At 55.6% G+C, this 18,556-nt stretch overlaps 6 protein-coding genes across 6 annotated transcripts; 5 read left to right on the top strand and 1 right to left on the bottom strand.

The window, feature by feature from the left end:
• Positions 1-631: 631 nt before the first annotated feature.
• On the top strand, positions 632-4,103 carry INS49_004896 (uncharacterized protein; the record flags this gene model as incomplete). The annotated part of the gene is made up of 4 exons (XM_043165683.1): positions 632-859; positions 943-1,383; positions 1,475-1,700; positions 1,780-4,103. 4 exons carry the CDS (start codon positions 632-634, stop codon positions 4,101-4,103), a joined length of 3,219 nt encoding a protein of 1,072 aa, XP_043017812.1.
• A 787-nt stretch (positions 4,104-4,890) lies between these two features.
• INS49_004895 (uncharacterized protein) lies at positions 4,891-5,964 on the top strand (the record flags this gene model as incomplete). The annotated part of the gene is made up of 1 exon (XM_043165682.1): positions 4,891-5,964. The coding sequence occupies one exon, from the start codon at positions 4,891-4,893 to the stop codon at positions 5,962-5,964; it is 1,074 nt and encodes a 357-aa protein (XP_043017811.1).
• A 648-nt stretch (positions 5,965-6,612) lies between these two features.
• Positions 6,613-8,711, bottom strand: INS49_004894 (uncharacterized protein; the record flags this gene model as incomplete). Its single annotated transcript, XM_043165681.1, has 4 exons — positions 6,613-6,780; positions 6,869-7,570; positions 7,656-8,578; positions 8,699-8,711. 4 exons carry the CDS (start codon positions 8,709-8,711, stop codon positions 6,613-6,615), a joined length of 1,806 nt encoding a protein of 601 aa, XP_043017810.1.
• Positions 8,712-8,774: 63 nt separating this feature from the next.
• Positions 8,775-9,720, top strand: INS49_004893 (uncharacterized protein; the record flags this gene model as incomplete). Its single annotated transcript, XM_043165680.1, has 2 exons — positions 8,775-8,782; positions 8,847-9,720. The coding sequence occupies 2 exons, from the start codon at positions 8,775-8,777 to the stop codon at positions 9,718-9,720; spliced, it is 882 nt and encodes a 293-aa protein (XP_043017809.1).
• A 72-nt stretch (positions 9,721-9,792) lies between these two features.
• On the top strand, positions 9,793-13,264 carry INS49_004892 (uncharacterized protein; the record flags this gene model as incomplete). The annotated part of the gene is made up of 4 exons (XM_043165679.1): positions 9,793-10,514; positions 10,588-12,014; positions 12,058-13,066; positions 13,144-13,264. The coding sequence occupies 4 exons, from the start codon at positions 9,793-9,795 to the stop codon at positions 13,262-13,264; spliced, it is 3,279 nt and encodes a 1,092-aa protein (XP_043017808.1).
• Positions 13,265-16,203: 2,939 nt separating this feature from the next.
• On the top strand, positions 16,204-17,016 carry INS49_004891 (uncharacterized protein; the record flags this gene model as incomplete). Its single annotated transcript, XM_043165678.1, has 3 exons — positions 16,204-16,235; positions 16,293-16,419; positions 16,492-17,016. The coding sequence occupies 3 exons, from the start codon at positions 16,204-16,206 to the stop codon at positions 17,014-17,016; spliced, it is 684 nt and encodes a 227-aa protein (XP_043017807.1).
• Positions 17,017-18,556: the final 1,540 nt, after the last annotated feature.

Below are 18,556 nucleotides of genomic sequence, written 5' to 3'. Positions count from 1 at the left end.
GGCGACGTGTCGTCAAACCCACCCGGTACATGCAGTGCGAACTTTAAAGTTCGGTACATGAGGCACACTGCTAACTAAAGACTCCATTTGCTCAACAGCTAGAATCACAAAATAAAGACGAGGACAATAGTAAATCATAATTTATCAAACGTACCTACATCTGATTTATCAAGAGCGATTTCGATCAGAAATAATAAAATACCAATCATTTTCTAGAGGGCTGCCTTTGCTTACGCACAAATGGAAATACTGGCGACAGTTTTTGGTTAGACCGGTAACAAACAGATAGCGACATTAAAATAACGCACACACACAAATACACGTACCTGTACGGGGACCTCGGGAGGGGTCTTAGGCTAGAAATGATATACGGATACTGTGTACTGGCCCACTAATGTTTTCGCTCATTGACAACGATTGGCCGTCGATCACAGAGTGGGGAAAGCGAGACCCAGCTGTTCAATTCCACTCTGGGCCACAATGCTCATAGTCTTGAATTCCAAGACTCGCTACTCGGCACATGCGATGAATACACAACGTACATTATGTTTTCTAGTGGCCGTTCTTTCTGATCACGTTCGCATATTGAACTAGTTCTGCCTCTACTTTCAAGATATCTCAGTCCACGAAAATGTCGACGTCCAACATGACCCTTATCGACTGCATACGCAACAGCCAGTCGACTCGCAACACACCATGCGTTTTGATAACCAGTCCAGACGCCGTCACAGAGCGGATATTCCTCGGCGATCTCGAGAATGCCTCAAACAGGGCCGCCGCGTTCCTGGAACAGCAGCTTCCCAAGGACAGCACAACATTCTTTTACATGGGGCCGAGTGATATGCGATACTTCATCTGGGTCTTGGCAGCGATGAAGACCGAAAGATGCGCAAGTGCAAAACTTCCATTCCTAGGTTGACCCAAGCTGACAAGCCTTGATAGGTCATGTTCCCGTCTCCCGGAAACACCGTGCCTGCGAATCAACGCCTCTTCAAAACCGTAGGCGCCAAGACCCTGTTCTACGCGCCGGAAGCAGAGCAAGCACTGGCTTCGCTCCTAGACGCGTCTCGAGGCGAGGTCAAACCGGTTATGACACCATCGTACTCTGAGCTCATGAGTAGGGAGCCGGTAACCACTGTATACGCCTTATCCAAGCCCTTCGAAGAGGTCAAAGACGTGCCTGTCCTGGGACTACACACTTCTGGCACAAGCGGCCACCCGAAGCCAATCTACTGGACGCACGGGTCTATTGAGGCGATGGCTTCGCATTCCGACTCATACGGTGTGTATCCGGAGAGTTTTAATGACGATGGCTCGACTAGTCTGTTGCAGGATGTGTTCGCGCCCGGAGAGGTTGTGATGATGCCCTTCCCTCTGTATCATGTAAGTTACTCGAATGCCAACCCCCCCCCCCCCCAAATTCACCTCCGGACTCTCGATGTCGTACACGGCACAGCTCACAATTCAATACTAGATGGGCGGAATAAGCCCCGTTTTCTTCAGCATATTGTACGGCAATACCCATGTCATGCCCGTAACCGGCACAAAGATGACATCCGAGAATATCACCGGAATGTTGAGATCATCAAAGTCTACCACCGCGTGGCTTGCTCCATCTCTGCTTGAGGACATGCTAGACTATCCCCCTGGTCTTGAAACACTGGGCACGATGAAACATGTGGTATTTGGCGGCGGTCCTAGTAAGTTTCACGAACTTCAAGATTGCGCAAACGCCAACGAGTCGACATCATGGCTGACACTGGTCCGATCGACTCGCAGTGAATCCAACGAAAGGGAACAGAATTTCTAAGCTCGTCCGCCATCTTTGTGGCTTCATAGGCTCCACTGAAGGCGGCGCATGCCACCTCGTCTCTCCCCCAGACAGCTCTCACTGGAACGAGTTCAACTTCATAGATGTCGGCCATAGGATGGAGGAGGTCGAGCCCGGGCTGTTCGAGCTCGTCTACCCAAACACCGAACTGACACGGCGGTGCCAGCTGCACTTCCACTCATACCCCGAGCTGAGCGAATACCGCACAAAAGACTTGTTCTCCCCCGTTCCAGGGAAAGACGGGTGGTGGACATACCGTGGCCGGACTGACAACTGGGTCATCATGTCCAATGCCCTCAAGATGGACCCGACCGATATCGAGAGCACCGTCGGCAGCCACCCGGATGTCCGAGGTGTCCTGGTGGCCGGGGACAGGCGGTACAGACTCTGCCTGCTTGTTGAGCTAAAAGACGATGCCATTCCAGCAACCGACGCCGAGCGCGAGGACGCCCTGACCAAACTGTGGCCTTTGATTGAAGAGGCCAACAAGGCCTCATCCAAATTCGGACGTATCCCCCGGGAGCTCGTCTTCTTCACCTCACGAGAGAAACCCTTTTTGAGAGCGAGCAAGGGAACCATCCAGCGCCGGCTCACGATCGAGGACCACGCCGACGAAATCAACGATCTGTATGCCAAGGCCGAACACGGCCTTCTCACCTCAGGACTGCCGCGTCTTGAGAAGTTGGACCGAGAGTCTCTTGCGGGTATTCTTCAGTACTTATATGCCGACGTGTTGGAGCTGGACGATGGGATCGGAATGGACGATGACTTGCTTGCGGCGGGAATCGACTCCTTTGGGATCATGGCCGTTGCGTCGCGGTTGAAGGCTGCGTTACGGCAACACGGGGTCTCTGAGGCTAGTCTGAGCGTTGTCAGCGTCAAAGCGCTCTATTCTGCATCTACAATTCGGTCGCTGGCAGACTCATTAGCAGGCGCGCTTTCTTCTTCCGGCCAAGATGTCACTAGTGACGGTGGCCTTGGAGACGAAAAAAGCGACATCTTGGCCTTTATCCAAAAGTACAAGGCAGCAGTGCCACAGCTCTTTGAGAAAACTCCAGCCGCCGGGGAGGTGGACGCAATGAAGCAAAGACAGTCTACATACGGTGAAGGCCAGACTGTCCTGCTTACAGGCTCAACAGGATCTCTGGGTAGCTATCTCCTCGACGCCCTGCTTGCTCGACCGGACACCAAGCAGGTGATCTGCCTAAACCGCGGAAGCGATTCTCGGGAAAGACAAGCCAAAGCGCTCGAGACCAGGAGACTTCCGCCTCTACCACAAGATCCAAAGGACAAAGGCCGGGTGGTGTTCCTACAAGCTGACCTCAGCAACGACACGCTCGGACTCAGCCCCAGCGAGTACGCCTTCGTCGCCCGCGAGACAACCGTCATCGTCCACAACGCGTACCCGGTAAACTTCCTCCTGAGCCTCGCGCAGTTCGAGCCGCACCTCCGCGGCCTGCTGAACCTCATGGCGCTGGCCCTCAACGCCCGCGCGTCCCTGCTGTTCGTCTCCAGCATATCCACCGCCATGTCCGCGTCGGGCAGGAGGCGGCGCGTCCCGGAGGCCGTCCTCGACACCGCCACGCAGGTGGACGACCTGCTCCCGCAGGGGTACGCGCAGTCCAAGTACGTGTGCGAGCACATGCTCGAGGCGTTTGCAGGCGGCCTGGCCGCTCGGCCGGCGGCGCCACCCGAGGCCGCGCGGTCGGTGGGCGTGCTGCGGGTCGGGCAGATCTGTGGGCCGCGGTCTGGGCGGGGCCCGTGGAACAAGTGGGAGTGGTTCCCGTCGCTGGTGGTGAGCTCTCGCTTTCTCGGCGTTGCGCCGGATGGTATTGGGCAGGAGATCAACTGGATCCCCGTGGACGAGCTGGCTTGCATCGTGACGGAGCTGATTTCCTACATTCACCTTCCACCCGTCAATGGGGAACCCCAGAACGAACAGTCAAATCCTTTGCAGGTCTTCAACGTGGTCAACCCGAATGTCTCCTCATGGGAAGACGTCCTCCCAGCCCTACAGACGGAGGTACCAGAGACTATCCCTGTCCGTCAGTGGGTGGAGCGTCTCGAAGAGAGTGTTGAAAAGAGCACGTACGTGCTGGATCAGAACCCTGGGGCAAAACTGGTTGCCTTCTACCAAGGGGCACTTGTGGGTGATGGAAGGGCCGAGCCACTCTACGAGGTGGAGCGTCTTGTCAAGGCAAGCCGCAATGCGGCGAGGCTGGGGCCGGTCACGAAGGCTGATTTGAAGCGATGGATGGAGGAGTGGTTATGATATTAGACTTCAACCACCACTGCTGTTATGGAAGGTAACTACAGCTTATGTCTCTTCAGGCTCATGTCGGGGACGAGGGGCTTGTTGTTGAGCGATGTGTGGTGACGACGACTGCCAGGGGGCTGATGGAAGGTAACGTCTTTTACTACTCATGATGCAGAGCCGTTTCCGGTTCAAGAGCTCTGGTTTGATCTCAAGCATAGCCCTGAAGTAGGTTTTAATTAACATATTAGATTAGCCAGACGCAGCCAGGGTGGACGCACAAGGTACATAACCATCGAAATAGGCGCCGCTAAGGGCTCAGAGTAGATCACTCTTCGCCGCCAAAGGCTGACTGCATACTCCCATATTTACACATGGTTGACGTGCCCGCCGTTGCAAGTCGGTTCTACCTGTACGGTCGAGCCAAGACCCTACAAGGCCTCATATTAGTATTTGTCCGTTCCATGGCAGCAAGTTTCAGTATACATCCGTACTCTGTGAGTTAACTGAACGCCATGTCCGGAATTCGCAATGCAAGAAGAGACCCATCGACGGTTCAATTCAACGAACTGGGCAGTTGTGATGCTATAGATCAGATCACAAGCGCTAAGCTGCACACCGCCTTTTTGAGGATGGTCGCACCACAGCTCCCAAGCAGCAGATGGTAGGTCGGGAATGCCTGCTGCAGTGACCTAATTGGTCCGTTCCGCATACAAGGAAACTCCTTCCAGGTCTTCTATAAGACTGCGGCCCGAGGACACACCAGTAACCTCGGAGCTGGCAGACCCAAAGCTACACGCCCGCCATGTCGCACGAAGGGACAGACACAGAGACGCTCGTCGCTCGTCTTTCTCATCAACCGGAGACTCTTCTTCGCTCGCTGATCACAATCAGCGACCCGCCCAGGCCCCCGGTGACGTTGCGGACCCAAGACCGGCCGTCGTCCCTCGGCGCGCTCGACAGGTTGCCCGCAGAACTGCTCCACGAGGTGCTGGGCCATCTCGACGTGCAGTCTTTCACTCGGCTCTCACGCACTTGCTCCGGGGCGAATACTATCCTGGGGTCCAATTCCTCATACCAGCATCTGTTGAGCCACGCGGCAGACGCACTGGCGGCCCTCAGCTGGACCGAGTTGATACACCGATACCCCCTGTCCCAGCTCGACGCCGTCCTGCAGTCGCAGCGCTGTGAGACATGCCCCGGGTACGGGGCGTTCCTGTTCCTCCCGACCTGTGAGAGGTGTTGCTGGCAGTGCCTGCAGTTCAGGCCAGAGCGGCTGGTGGTGCCCCCGGGGGTGGCCTGCAAGGCCCTCGACCTCACGGCGGAGGAGGTCCAAGAGCTGCCCCTGATGACCAGCATCCCGGGCAGGTACGGGACCCGGCAGCTGCTCGTCGACAAGGTCATGAGCCTCGTCGCCGTGGCCCACTCCATGGAGCTGGCCGTCTCGTTCTACGAGTCTGCGGAACAGCTCCGGGAGGTCCTCTCGCAGCAGGATATCACCGGGCCCGCGGCTCACACGGCGAGGTTCCTGCAGCGTCTCCTGTGGGTTGATGACTACTTTGACGCGGTCCTCGTCCCGGACCGGGGCAGCAGTCTCGTCGGCCGCTACTTTGGCTTGGCGTCCATCCGGTTCCCATCTCTCGTCAGGCCGGATCGGATTGAGTACGGACATTGGTGCCGGGGCTGCGAGTGGGTGTACGACCGGCGTGATCGGTTGCCGGCTGACGCTGTCGCCCAGATAGCGCACGCTGACCTCGACCCTGATCGCGTCTTGCTTCGTATGGCCAGGACGGCGTATTCTACGACTGGGTTTCTGGAACATATTCATCACTGTTACGGCGCACAGAAATTGCTTTCTGAGCCTGTAGAGGAAGCCTGAACAAGACTGGTGCTCTCGGATGAGGTAGAAATGTCTGACCAGAGTTGTATATTTCAGATTGGCCCACTTTCGTGGACAGCCTACATGGTCCCCTGTTCTGATACTGAATCTTCATTGGATTGTAACTAACTAAATGATGGGGCAGTGCAACTGCTTTTGTTCCCTCGAATCGCAAAGCCATTTCAGCATCGTGCAAATGCATAGTTATATCGGTTGAGTTATCTCATGGATGGGAATCCACAATATTCTACATTCCACACGAGCTCACCACTCATGCGGCTGCATTATAGTTCAGTTTGATAAAAGAATTCCCCAGAACGCTCTGGAGAACCAGTGCAGTGTTACATAGCTGTGCTGTCACATATCTTTGGAAATCATCTGAACCCCTCTCCACTATACTCGATGACTTCAAGAAAGTGATGAGCCTCGCCTATAACATCTCAACAACCTCGATAATTCTCATCACGTCTTTTCCGGGCCAAGCATCGCCCCAGAGTTGTTCCTCAGCTTGATGACAACATCCAGGTGCTTCATCGTCATCGGTCCGCCCTGTTTGGAGGCAAAGATAGACGCTGTCTTGATGGCGCTCTTGATCTGGCGCCCATTCAGCTCCCAGTCGGCCAGCCGGTCCAAGTCCTCATCACTCAGTTACGCCGGGTGTGTTGTCTCCCTTAGGAAGCCGTCCCAGATCCGTCTACGGGCTTCCTTGGTGAGTGCCTCAAAGGTCAGTGTGACGTCGATGCGTGACTCGAACGCGGGGTCGATCGACGCCGCGCGGTTCATCGTGAGAATCATGACGCCCTCGTAGTATTCGAGCTCGCGGAGGAAGACTGCCCCTTGATGTGAGCCAGGCGTCCCTGATGATAGAAGAAGCCATTCGCGCGGGGCTTGACTTATTTGATACGAGCTCGTTCCTCTCTAGGCTGTTGACGGACCGCTGCTCGAGGAAGACATCCGCCTCGTCGAGAAGCAGGGCGGCGTTCCACTGAGAACATCGTTTCGTTGCGATCTCCAGCCCGCGCTCCACGTCTGATACACAACCACCGAGGTCGTTCATGTTGATACGGTACAGTGGGCGTTTTGAATGCTCTGACACTGCCTCCGCTGTGAGTGTTTTCCAAACACCGGGGGGCCCGCATAGTACCATCACAATGCCTTTGCCCTTCCCAGGAATGAAGTCGTCGAAAGTCTGCTGTTCATCCGTCGCTTGAGTAGTCTTGTAGTCGATTAGTGCCACAATGAGGTCTTTGATATCTGGATCGAGAACGAGCCTCGGCATCAGGTCGGGTATCCAGTCGATCTCTAGGATTTTCTCGACGGCCAAGTCGGACCAGACTTTTGTTTTGAGCCTGAAAGCAGTGATACTCCAGGAAGCCAGAAGAAGCTGGTCATTTGTCAGAGGAGCGGAATGAGCGCTTCCAGCGTGTGAATGATAGGCGTCCTCGCCATTAGCCGTATTTCCAATGCCGTTGTCGTTATTAGCACTATTTTCCTCGTCCAGAATGGCGCCACCCGTGGATGACTCCTTAAAGGGTTTCAATCTGGGCCGCTCATCATCACTGGATTGATAGTAAAAGTCTGCGTCGATAATGACACGTTCCCTGACCTGAGCATGTAGATGTAGTTATGAGTTAGATCACCGCCACACGCACGAAGCAAGTCAGCCTGCGAAGAAGGATAGGGCTACTCACATTTTCCGACCTTGTCTCTCCAGTGTAAGCTACAAAATGCTGACCACGAAGTCTCTCATATTTCTTGCCTCTGTCTATCAGTTCCCTGGGGATCTTCTCGTGATCTGGGTGCATATGCAATGGGTAAATGTCCAGGCTGTGAACTTTCCTGGTCCCGCTGAAATCATCCAGCCGCCACTCCTTTTGCTCTACGCCAAACCGCTTGCCGTCCCAAGCGGTAGTGTCAACGTCTACCAAGTAATGCCGGGCAGACCAAATTGTTGAAGGTTCTAGAGTCACTTCACGAGTTACTCCCGCAGTCATAATACCGTCGGACCTCTCACAGATTACAACCTGTCCGGGCTCAAACAAAAGCTCCATGTCGGGAAAACTCGCAAGTCCCGTGCGAGCCACGAGATTGCGCCGCTTAAGATTATCGGCGAGGTCAATCTCCAGAGTAGAGCGCAGGAGGGTCAAATGTCTCTTAGTCTCGGCGTCAGGCTCGTCCTGCTCCACCTCAAGAAGCTTGTCCCAACGGTGGAGGAAGGGGATGAATTTGTGAGTCAGTTCCAGGTTGTGGTCGTCAGAATACGTCACTGGGTATCCCACGAATACCTTGGCAAGAGCTTCTTGTATGCTGCGGCTGTTGATGAGTATCGAGTGTGTCCTCCATCCGCCGGCACCGTGAGGTGTCAAACGGCGAATAACGGAGAACTGCGCCCGTCGACTTTCCGCGGCTTCGCTCTGTTCGGTCCGGTCTCGCTCGGGCTTCTCGTCGACCCATTCCGTACAACAGCTGCAGCTGCTAGTTTTGGTGTCAAATATCTCCTTGGCCTCACAGATGGAGCCTTTTGGGGCGAGTTCGTCGTCATCAGCAAGAGTTTTCGAAGGGTCTTCCTCAGTGGCGGCTTTCTCTGCCTCGTTGAACTCGGCAGCAAGAGCATCTAGGTCTGAGTCGTCGGCAGAGGCGCTTCGTGGACGTTGTTCGAGCCCCAAGGTAGTATTCTCGGATTCTTTGCTTTGCACATTCTCGCTCGACACGTCTTGGCTTCAAACGGATGGACTTGAGTCTGCCATAGTGATCCTGGTGACAGACTGATAGCTTCCAACTTCAAAGGAGAATTAAAATGAAATAACAAAATGCGATCGTTTTTGTGTATCAAGATGGGCTAGGGAGCAGCCTTCTGAAACACCCCTGCATGGTGTCGCCAGGACAGTTGCAGCAATAGCCAGGTCTTCATTCTGGCCAGCCTCAGAAGACGAAAAAGCCGAAGAATTGGAGTACGCACTCCGCGGTGGCAAAGTGACCATCCCCAGAGTGGTCCCTGACCAACAATTTGCTGCCTATGCCGACAGCCACAACGACCAGGACGACACCCTGGTCGAGCAGCGCTACCTCGACCAGAGGCGTCCGCTGAAGCTTGACGTCAAGGTTCGAGGCCTCCTCAACACACTTCGCTTCGTGGACAACCCGCGCGTGGCGCAACAGCCCCTCGGCGCCGACGAGATCGAGGTGCAGGCACGAGCGTATGGCCTCAACTTCAAGGATGTGTTCATCGCACTGGGCCAGATGCGGCCCGGCGTTCACATGACAGGTGAGGTAGCCGGCGTGGTCACTGCCGTCGGGTCCAACGCGCAGTCGCTCTGGAAGACGGGGGACCGCGTCGTGGGTCTCATGGTCGACCCATTCGGGAGCCTGGTGCGCGTCAAGGCCAACGCTGCCACGGCGATTCCGGAGTCCATATCTTTCGGGGATGTTGCCTCGATCCCCGTTATATACTACACGGCCTGGTACTGCCTGGCGCAGATCGCGCGACTGGAGCGCGGCCAGACCGTGCTGATCCACGCGGCGTCGGGCGGTGTTTGCCAGGCTGCCATTCAGATTGCGCACATGATCGAGGTCTTCGCAACCGTGGGCAGCGTTGCCAAGAGCAAGCTCGTACAGGACAAGTACGGTGTGGACCCCGACCACATCTTCTCGTCGCACGCCCGGACCTTCAAGAAGGGAATTATGCGCATGACGGGCGGCAAGGGCGTTGACGTTGTGCTCAACTCGCTGTCTGGCGAGTTCCTGATGGACAGCTGAGACTGCGTGGCACCCTTTGGGACCTTCCTCGAGATCGGGAAGACGGACATCTACGAGGGCAGCCAGCTCAACATGGCCAACTTCGAGAAGCAGGCCACGTTTGCGGCCGTGGACACCTCGCACATGTACAGGCTGCGCCCCAAATTTGTGCGAAAGGGGCTTGACGAGATCCTTGAAATCATTGACAGGGGCGACCTTAAACCGGTCCATCCTGTGACGACCTATCACATGAGCCAGCTCGAGGACGCGTTCCGTCTGATAGCCGCGCGTAAGCACGTGGGAAAGCTGGTGCTGGTCGCAGACGAGGACACGATGGTACAGGCGCCCAGACCAAAGCCCGAACCACTGAAGCTCCGAGAAGACGGAACCTACGTTATCGGTGGTGCCTTGGGCGATCTGGGCATGAGGATGAGCCACTTGCTTGCCGAACGAGGAGCAGGCCACATCGTGACTCTTTCACGCCGGAATGTTGATGCTGCCGAGCAGACGTCGTTGAAGCTGGGTATCGGCAAGCTTGGAGCCCAACTGCATATCGTCAGGTGCGATATTGGTGACGAGGCAAGTGTCCGGTCCGCAGCCAAGGAGATGGCTGACCTCAACCTCCCCGCCGTGCGAGGTATCATCCAGAGCGCCCTGTTGCTCCGTGACCATCCCTTGGAGTACTTGCCGCTCGTTGATTGGAACACTGCCATGAAACCAAAGGTCCAGGGTACCCTAAACATGCACAGTGTCTTTTGCAGCCCTCAAGACACAGACTTTTTCGTCATGTTGTCTTCGATTGCTAGCATCGTCGGGTAGCCGTCACAGAGCAACTACAGTGCCGGCAACGCGTTCCAGGACGCGTTCGCCCACGCGTGGCACGGCCAGGGCGGGATCACAAGCTACACAACAATCAACGTCGGCGCCGTCGAGGGCTCGGAGCAGATCAAGCGGGGCGCTCGAGCTCAACAGCGATGTGGAGCGCATTGTTGGCTCCGTGTCGTTTGACGAGGTGTTTGCCACGCTTGAGTACGCCATGGCGCCGAAACAAGATAACGAACCACCCAGGCCACCTCAGTGCATCATGACCTTCGACCGTGATTCCATGGAGGCTGCCATGGGCGAGTCTGCACTCGACGACCACCTGTTCGACCACGTTCCCAGCCAGAGGAAGCTGGAAAACTCCCTCGGCGGCGGTAGTGGAGGCTCAGCCAATGCGAGCCAGCGCGCAAGCCCATCACAGGCCGTCGAGCGAGTCGGGACGATCGACGAGGCAGAGGAAATCGTCAGCCAGGGAGTGGCCGCCAAGTTTACCGCCTTCATAGGAGATGAGGTGCCAGACGACCAGACCGTTGCGTCTCTGGGGCTGGACTCGCTTGTGTCGATCGAAATCAAGAACTGGGTCAAGCACACCTTCAAGGCCTCGCTCCAGACGTCGGAGATGAGCAATGCTTCTAGCATCAAGTCTCTCGCCAAGCTCATCGTGTCGCGGATGGACCTCAAGGGCAAGCCCGGTGGTAGACGGGACCAACAACAGCATGTGACGAAAGAGGCCAAGCCTGGCACAGCATCAAAGCCGTCGCCCAAATCCGACTCTAAGCCGAACCACGACGACAATGTTCCTAGCACCACAAATGCCCGAAAGTCGGATGCCACCACTCCACACGGTCTCTCTTGCTGCAAGCACTCAACCGAAGTACTCGCCCAGCACCTGCCCGACCTGGACGACGCGCTGGACCACCTCCTCGAGACAAGCGGGCACCTCTACAGTGAGGACAAGCTCGCCATAATCCAGCAAGGCATCTCGGTCCTCCGGCCCGCCGACATCCCGATCCGCCGCGCCCTCTGGGAGTGGACCGCGGCGAACCCGTCCCTAGATGGGCTGATCAACGGGTGGTACAACGACACCATGACGGACGCCCGGTGGATGAGCAACCGCGTGCCGCTGGCGCCGTACCAGCCAAACATGGCTACGCAACGCGACAGCAAGACTCCACAGTCGCAGGCCGAGCGGGCCGCCCTCATCGCGTCGGCGGCCGTCGAGTTGAAGCTTGCCGCGGACGGCGAACGCGAGGGCGGCGCCGCCATCGAGCCGGTGTGGATCGCCGGCCGGCCCGCGTGCAACTCGCGGCAGGTCTACCTCTTCAACACTGTGCGCGAGCCAGGCGTCGGCAAGGACAGGCTGGTGACGTACCCTGGGAACGACCACATCGCCGTGCTGAGGAGAGGCCGCGTGTTCAAGGTGACGCTGCGGGGAGAGGACTGCTCGGCGGCGTCGGTGGAGAAGCTCAGGCTCACATTCGCGGCGATTTCGGGTCGGACGCGACGAAGGCGTGTGGAACGGCGTCTTGATGTCAGACGGGAGGGACGCGTGGGCCCAGACGCGGGCGAGGCTGGCGGCGTCGAGTGTTGCCAACGCCGAGTACCTGCGCGTGATCGAGTCGGCGCTGTTCGTGCTTAGCCTCGATGACGGGTGCCTTGAGACGTCCGAGGAGCGGGCGCGGGATGGCTACGTTGGCGACGGTGCTAATCGCTGGTTCGACAAGACTCTTCAGTATTTCGTCAGTGGCAATGGCCGTTCTGGCTTGATCACCGAGCATGAAGCCTTCAACCCAGCGCATCTGTCTGAAATGATTGCCAAGGCTATCGATGACTATTCTGATGGTGAGGCGACTCCCCACAGTCTGGTCAACGGGAACGGGCCTGCTATCAGCAATGTTAACCTCGAGAAGGTCGTTCTGGAGACCACCAGCGGGGACAAAACTCACATCGAGCTGCTTAGGGTCCGCTTCCTCGAGAACACCTCAAGGGGGGCATACGCCGTCGAGAACTTGACCGAGTTCGGCATCGACTTCCTGCTGCAAGCCAACATGCCCGTCAAGCAGATCGTCGACCTGACCTTCCAGCTCGGCGTGCACCTCCTGGTCGGGCGAAACCTTCCCACGTGGGAGTCGGTCAGCGTGGCCCATTTCCACAAGGGCAGGAACGAAGTCATCCAACGCGCCCCGCCGGCGGTCGCCGCCTTTTGCGCTGCCGCAGCGGAGTCATCGACAGCGAGCGGCAGTAACAACCCCGAGCTGATGTCCCTCCTGCAAACAGCCATCAAGCAGATGCACGCCGATGTGCAGGGCGCGCTGCGCGGCCAGCGCAGCCACGTGCGGTACCTGGAGCTGCTCAACTGGCTGTGGCCGTCCGACACCGGCGTTCCCAAGCCGCAGCTTCTGAGCGCCGAGCTATTCAATGGCAGTCCCTACATCCACGCACAGGTCAACGCGCTCGAGACGGAGATGGTCATTGACGATTTTGTCAAGTTCTTCCACGGTAACCTCGACGGTTTCTGGTCCATCATGACGCCGAGAAAAGACTCGTGAGTTCAAGCCAAGACGACCACTAGTTACCTACCTAGGTATCTTGAGACACTCGCTGACTTGCTTCTTCTTCTAGGATCCGCATATCTCTCACCAGCGGCTCCAGGGAGCGCGTACAGGGTCTCGTCGAGCAGTTGTACCGTGCTGCGGGCGTCGTATGCGGGATCATTCAGGCTTCGCGGGGGCCTCAGAAGTAGTGGTAACGACGAGAAAAGAGGTACCGGGTTTTGTACATAGTGAAATAAACTCGCTGCTGCTTCATGAGTGCACATTGGCTGGGAATGGGAAATGGGGTTGATGGTCAAAGGAAACACCATAGCGCGGCATGTCGATCCTCAGCTCTCGGGCAAGCTTTAACCTCACTCTTGTTCAGGGCGTGGTAGCTCCCGTGTGATACTTGAACACCAACGTCGCCTTCCAACACTTGGCTGCCTGACATGACAAACGTCATGCACAGGATGAACGCCAGCCCTAGCCCTGGCGAAGCACTTCCCTGGCAGTCCACGACAAATGACCAGCTTTCCCGAACAACGGCGCCGGGGTCGGGCGCAGCGAGGGCTGAAATGAGCGGAAGCGACATAATCTAATTCAAAACTCCGATGCCCGGTTCCGCTTCCCAACGCGTGATGTAGTGCTGGTGACGGTGGCGAGCGCGATCTCGACACAGACGACCCATCGTGGGCGTAGCAACGCAACGTCTGGGCATGCTGTTGATCTCTGGTGCGATGTGTATGGACTGATGGCGTTTACTTCAGGCAACACGGGTGTGTTCATGGTTCACGGCACCCAAACGGTCATCTAGCGAACGTGGAAAATGTTCGCCGTCATCTCTTGCGAGAGATCTGGACGAACGCGTCATGTTGTTTCGAGGGCATATTCATGCGGGGCAGGGGCGGGAGAATGTTTGGGTGACTGTCTCGACGCTGGCTCTCTGGAGTATCACGACGCGGGGCACGGTAGTCTGCGCTTGTGCTTGCGCAGTCAAAGGCGGAGCTATGGTCGCGCGACGGCAGGAAAGAAGTTGCAGTTGAGGCAGGGCCAGTGCAATCCGCGTATTAGGATTTTCGCAGGTGGGAGATCACGACAAGCGACGCGCTCAAGTCCTGGTCCTTGTCGGCGGGTCCTGAGCAAGCTCAAGACGACACTAGAACCGAAGGTTGCTCTGAGGACCCTGGGGTTTGCAAGCGCTGGAAGCCCTCTGGGTGCAGGTGGCCTGTGCGCACGGGCAGGTTTCGACAGGCGCTTGGCTAGGAGAGCAGCTCTGCACGCAATACCTGGCCATTTCTTTGCATGGACTGCGTGATGACAACGAAAGAGGAGACCCGTCGTCATGCTTAACAGTGTACGCGGCGACCGCGCTTGATCGCGTGGAACAACATCAACGTGGCAGTCACGTCTCTGTGGTCTGCGATCAGTCGAAAAATCCTTCTTCGTCTGGCTTGCAAGCACACCAGGACAACGAAAGACGATCAGTCAAGAAAGATGAGGTTCCAAAGATTCCCTAGCCGGCCGAAGCCAACTAGGAGTGGTCATGTTATAGTTTTCAACTAGCAAAAACGTATTCTCAGGCGAACCTTCACTGAATTACGTAAAGCCCGTGCACCAGGATGGAGAGAAAAGAAGAAAAAAGGAGGTCGGAGGAGAGTGGGCGGGAGATGTGCAGCCTTTAAATATTTCTGCAGGCTCTATTCTGCCGCCTCTGCGGCCAGATCTTGACCGCCTTTGGTTTCTAGGCAGGCATGGTGGCGGGCTAGTCTGCTACAGTAGGCTGCCGTGTCGAGTGAGTCAGCCAGGGGGGTACGTACCCCAGAATATCAACGTCATCTCGTCAGTACGCGTTTCCCATGGCTGCTGTCAACAATCAACAATCAATGATATTAGTCTTCGACCTGTCTTCCACAACTTCAATATCTTCCATAGCGCACCGGACGATCCGTGGTTCTTCCGCACAAATATTCCGTTAATGAATGTCCCTTCTCTGACGCAAGCTGACCATCCCGTCGTAGTGTTCCTTCGTCCCCAGAATTCATCCTTCTCCCACAGCTAAATCCTGTATCAGCTCCAGACTCGGGCTCGAGAGAGTCCATCTCAAGCTGCACTGCTGCAAACCTTCTGAGTTGAGACCCATGACTCCGCATGAGCCTTGTCAGGGAAGCATTTGCGATCTGAACGCCGAGACAGTTTCCTGTTCCTGAGGACTTGGACTGTCGATGTCACTCAACCGAGATCCCAGCTTTCAAGACATCCACCTCAAACTGTCCACATCTCTCTACCATAGTTTGCAAGCCACCTTTCAAGTGTCAAAGCTGTAATGCATTTGCCCTCTCTATCACTAGCAACAGCAGGCCGAGGCCTAGAGACATCATCGTGCCTTGTGACCTTCCTCTTAGTGTCGTCGTGCAGTTAGACCAGTTTTGTGGCAGTGAAGTTGTCCCGTAACCCATCGAACCATCTACTCTCCCATGGGATGACGGGATAGGATAATCGGCTTTGGAATAATCGACCTTTGGGACAACCCACCTCGATATGATCAACCTTGGACAGTTTGGGCTGTCGTAATTTCTCATTTGGCGTGTTAAATACCGAATGCCAAGGGTCTTGCGAGTGATACGGTCAACGGACAACAGCGTCTCCCTGTTCTAACTGCGGTTTCAGGCGCTTGTTGACTCCCTCCCATGGACTGGGTCCTCCAGCCTCAGCATCTGTCGTAACCTAGCTGCCCCGACTGAAATACCGTTTTGACAACCTGGTTCTCTAGCTTATTAATATCTTCCAACCTACAACATGGCGCCTCCAAGCTTTCACCGATGAAGCGAGCGTGACATCTGGCAGGAAAGCGCGCCTCATATCATCGCCTCTTCCAACGCAGCATGCACCTAGAGGCAACGTCATAGTCTCACAGCATTTTCTCCCTGAATATCGCATCATACCTTCCACCTTTCAACTTCCAACGCAAGCTCCTCGCATGGCGGCAGGGACTTGAAGAGCTTAAATCTTCCCTCTTTTGTCCCTGAGGTCTTTCCAGACTTCCTCACATCACATCATACCACAGAGACCTACAGACGGTGGTCATCCCCGATCGCTGCTTGCCGTCGGTACACATACGTTTCTCAGCAGCACGTCGTCCTCGCAAAGAATGGCTGCTTCCTCTCCACCCTCGGCCGTCAGGTACGTCTAACCATCTTTGGATCCAGCCTCCTTCGACGGCATCGCTAAAATTAGCAGCCTGTGGGGTGACAAACGGTTCTCCGATGCCACCATTGTCATGGGACAGAAGGTCTGGCATGTTCACCGCTGGGTCATCTGCCAGCAGTCGACGTACTTTGCGAAAGCGCTGGAGGGCGACTTCATGGTAAGCACGACCCCTCAGCCACTGGGCTTAAAGCAACTTTGGAAGCTTCTAACAGGCAGATGGACCCCACAGGAGTCCAAAACCTCGACTATCAACCTCACGGGCAGCCCCTTCCTTGAGGAACAGGTCGACGGGCTGCTGAAATACCTCTACTTCAACGCGCTGGAAAACCGCCAGAAGAAGGACCCCATCGCGACATTCATGGTCGCTGACTACTTCCAGGTGGCGTCGCTCCGCACCAATGCTGCCGATGAGCTCGGCACAAGCCTTCAATCGCTCACCCAGAAGAAGTGGTTCGTCGGATTCAAAGAGATCTGCCACATCGTGCTTGGCCAGCACGCAGGTACCCACCTGGAGCAGACCGTAGTCAAGATCATAGCCGACAACATCCAGATGGTCATGCATGAGAGCGGCGCGTGGGTTGAGATGACTGACGCATATCCGGGCCTGGCTAAGAAGGTCCTCGAGGTCATCTACCCCAAGCCCGTGCTGGCCGGCCCCGTCAAGCGTTCTGCGGGTGCTGCCTTTGACGATACTCTACTGCGGGCACGTGCTAACAAGATTCTTTCCTCTCGCAACCCCAATTACCCGTACTAATCAGGAGAGCTGACATGTGTGGTTGCTCAGCGGTCACGCCGCGGAAGCCACTGAGGCATGGGGAAGACCTTGGGTGGAATGGAGATACGTGGGTTGATTCTTGAGTCGGCTTTTTGACGAGGGGCGCGGCAAATGAAATGTGGAATTCTGATTGGAGGCATTTCTGCGATCCATTGCCATGCGCTGAACTCATGGATTTGAGGACACTCACTTTTGATTTCCAGCATTGACAGATGTTTTGGGTTTCAGGCCAATGAAACCCATTCTGAATTGAGAAACAGGTTCCAGACGGTAGTCCTCATAATCGTCGAACTACAATAGCAAAATACAGCTTGGCGTTGATAACAAATTGGCTTGTCTTTCTGACGGTCGCTTACTGCAACATATGATTAGGTGCAGGGAGAGGGTGATCCCTTTATGACTGCTGATATGCAAGGGCAAGCATTACGTTGACGTTAGCCCGTCTCGGAGCCTGTAGATCAGTACAAATGTCGAAGGCGGAATGGTTTCTTATTTACAAGGAAGCAAGGGACCATCGTACGAAATAAGCTAGAATGGCAGCCAATCGCTTGAAAATTACCAGGTTGATGAACCCTGTCGTATTTCACGGACACGCGAAAACGAAGCGCGCCTTAGGAAGATTTTCAGTGAATACCTAGGGGACGTACTATTGAGGCTAATAACAGAGAAAGTTGTGACGATGCATATGAGGTGACCACTGTGCTTGATCAACAAACTTTATTTGGCTAATAGTGCCCCAAGCTGATTGCGGATCACGTTGTCATTCGACCAGAACCCATGCGTTGGTATTAAGCTGAAGATTGCGTGAGGTCAATCAACTCGTCGTCTCTGGTTGTGTCTCCCTGTCCAGTAGATGGCGCCGAGGGGAGGGGTAGAAAACAAGGAGACAGGGAAAAACGTGCTCAAGTTGAGCGGGTCCAGTTTGGGTCTTGACCATCCAAATTCTTGATGTGAGACCCAGAGTAATGACAACGATATGAATGAATGTGCGAAACAACTCTGTTGCAATGCACGTTTCTTCAATAGTGGACAAGTCCAGGTTCCGTCAGCCTGGACCGTAAACCCTGATCGACTGTATCTTCAGACCTGCTTTGAAGGCCCAGGATTCGGATTTGTGAATGAATCCCCGTGTCTATCTGGTGACTGGAAGTCGACGAGTTCGTGAGGGAGCTCGTGAGGGAGTTCGTGAGGGACTTCTGGGTCCGGTGTTGGTCGCAGTCGTCTGCATCCTGTGCTGTAGCCCAGATAGTAACAGAGGTAGGCGAGCAAGGCGTTAGTGACAAGCACAAGGCTGAACAGCCATGTCGCATCGGAAGCATCGGACTCATCCCCGTCCCAGAAATTACTGATGAAATGGCCGATCCAGTACCATGCACATATGAAGAGGAGGCCATCGACCACGGCAACAGTGAGAGCGAAGATGTCCTACGACCATCTCATCTTGACCGAGTAGACTGGAGACAACCAATGGAGTCCGTGAATTCTTGCCGCAGACGAAAGTCTGGTTGATACCGGTGGG

The sequence above is a fragment of the Diaporthe citri genome, assembly GCF_014595645.1.
Source record: "Diaporthe citri strain NFHF-8-4 chromosome Unknown scaffold_13, whole genome shotgun sequence".
Classification (NCBI taxonomy): Eukaryota; Fungi; Ascomycota; class Sordariomycetes; order Diaporthales; family Diaporthaceae; genus Diaporthe; species Diaporthe citri.
This window is presented reverse-complemented; position numbering and strand designations above follow the sequence as displayed.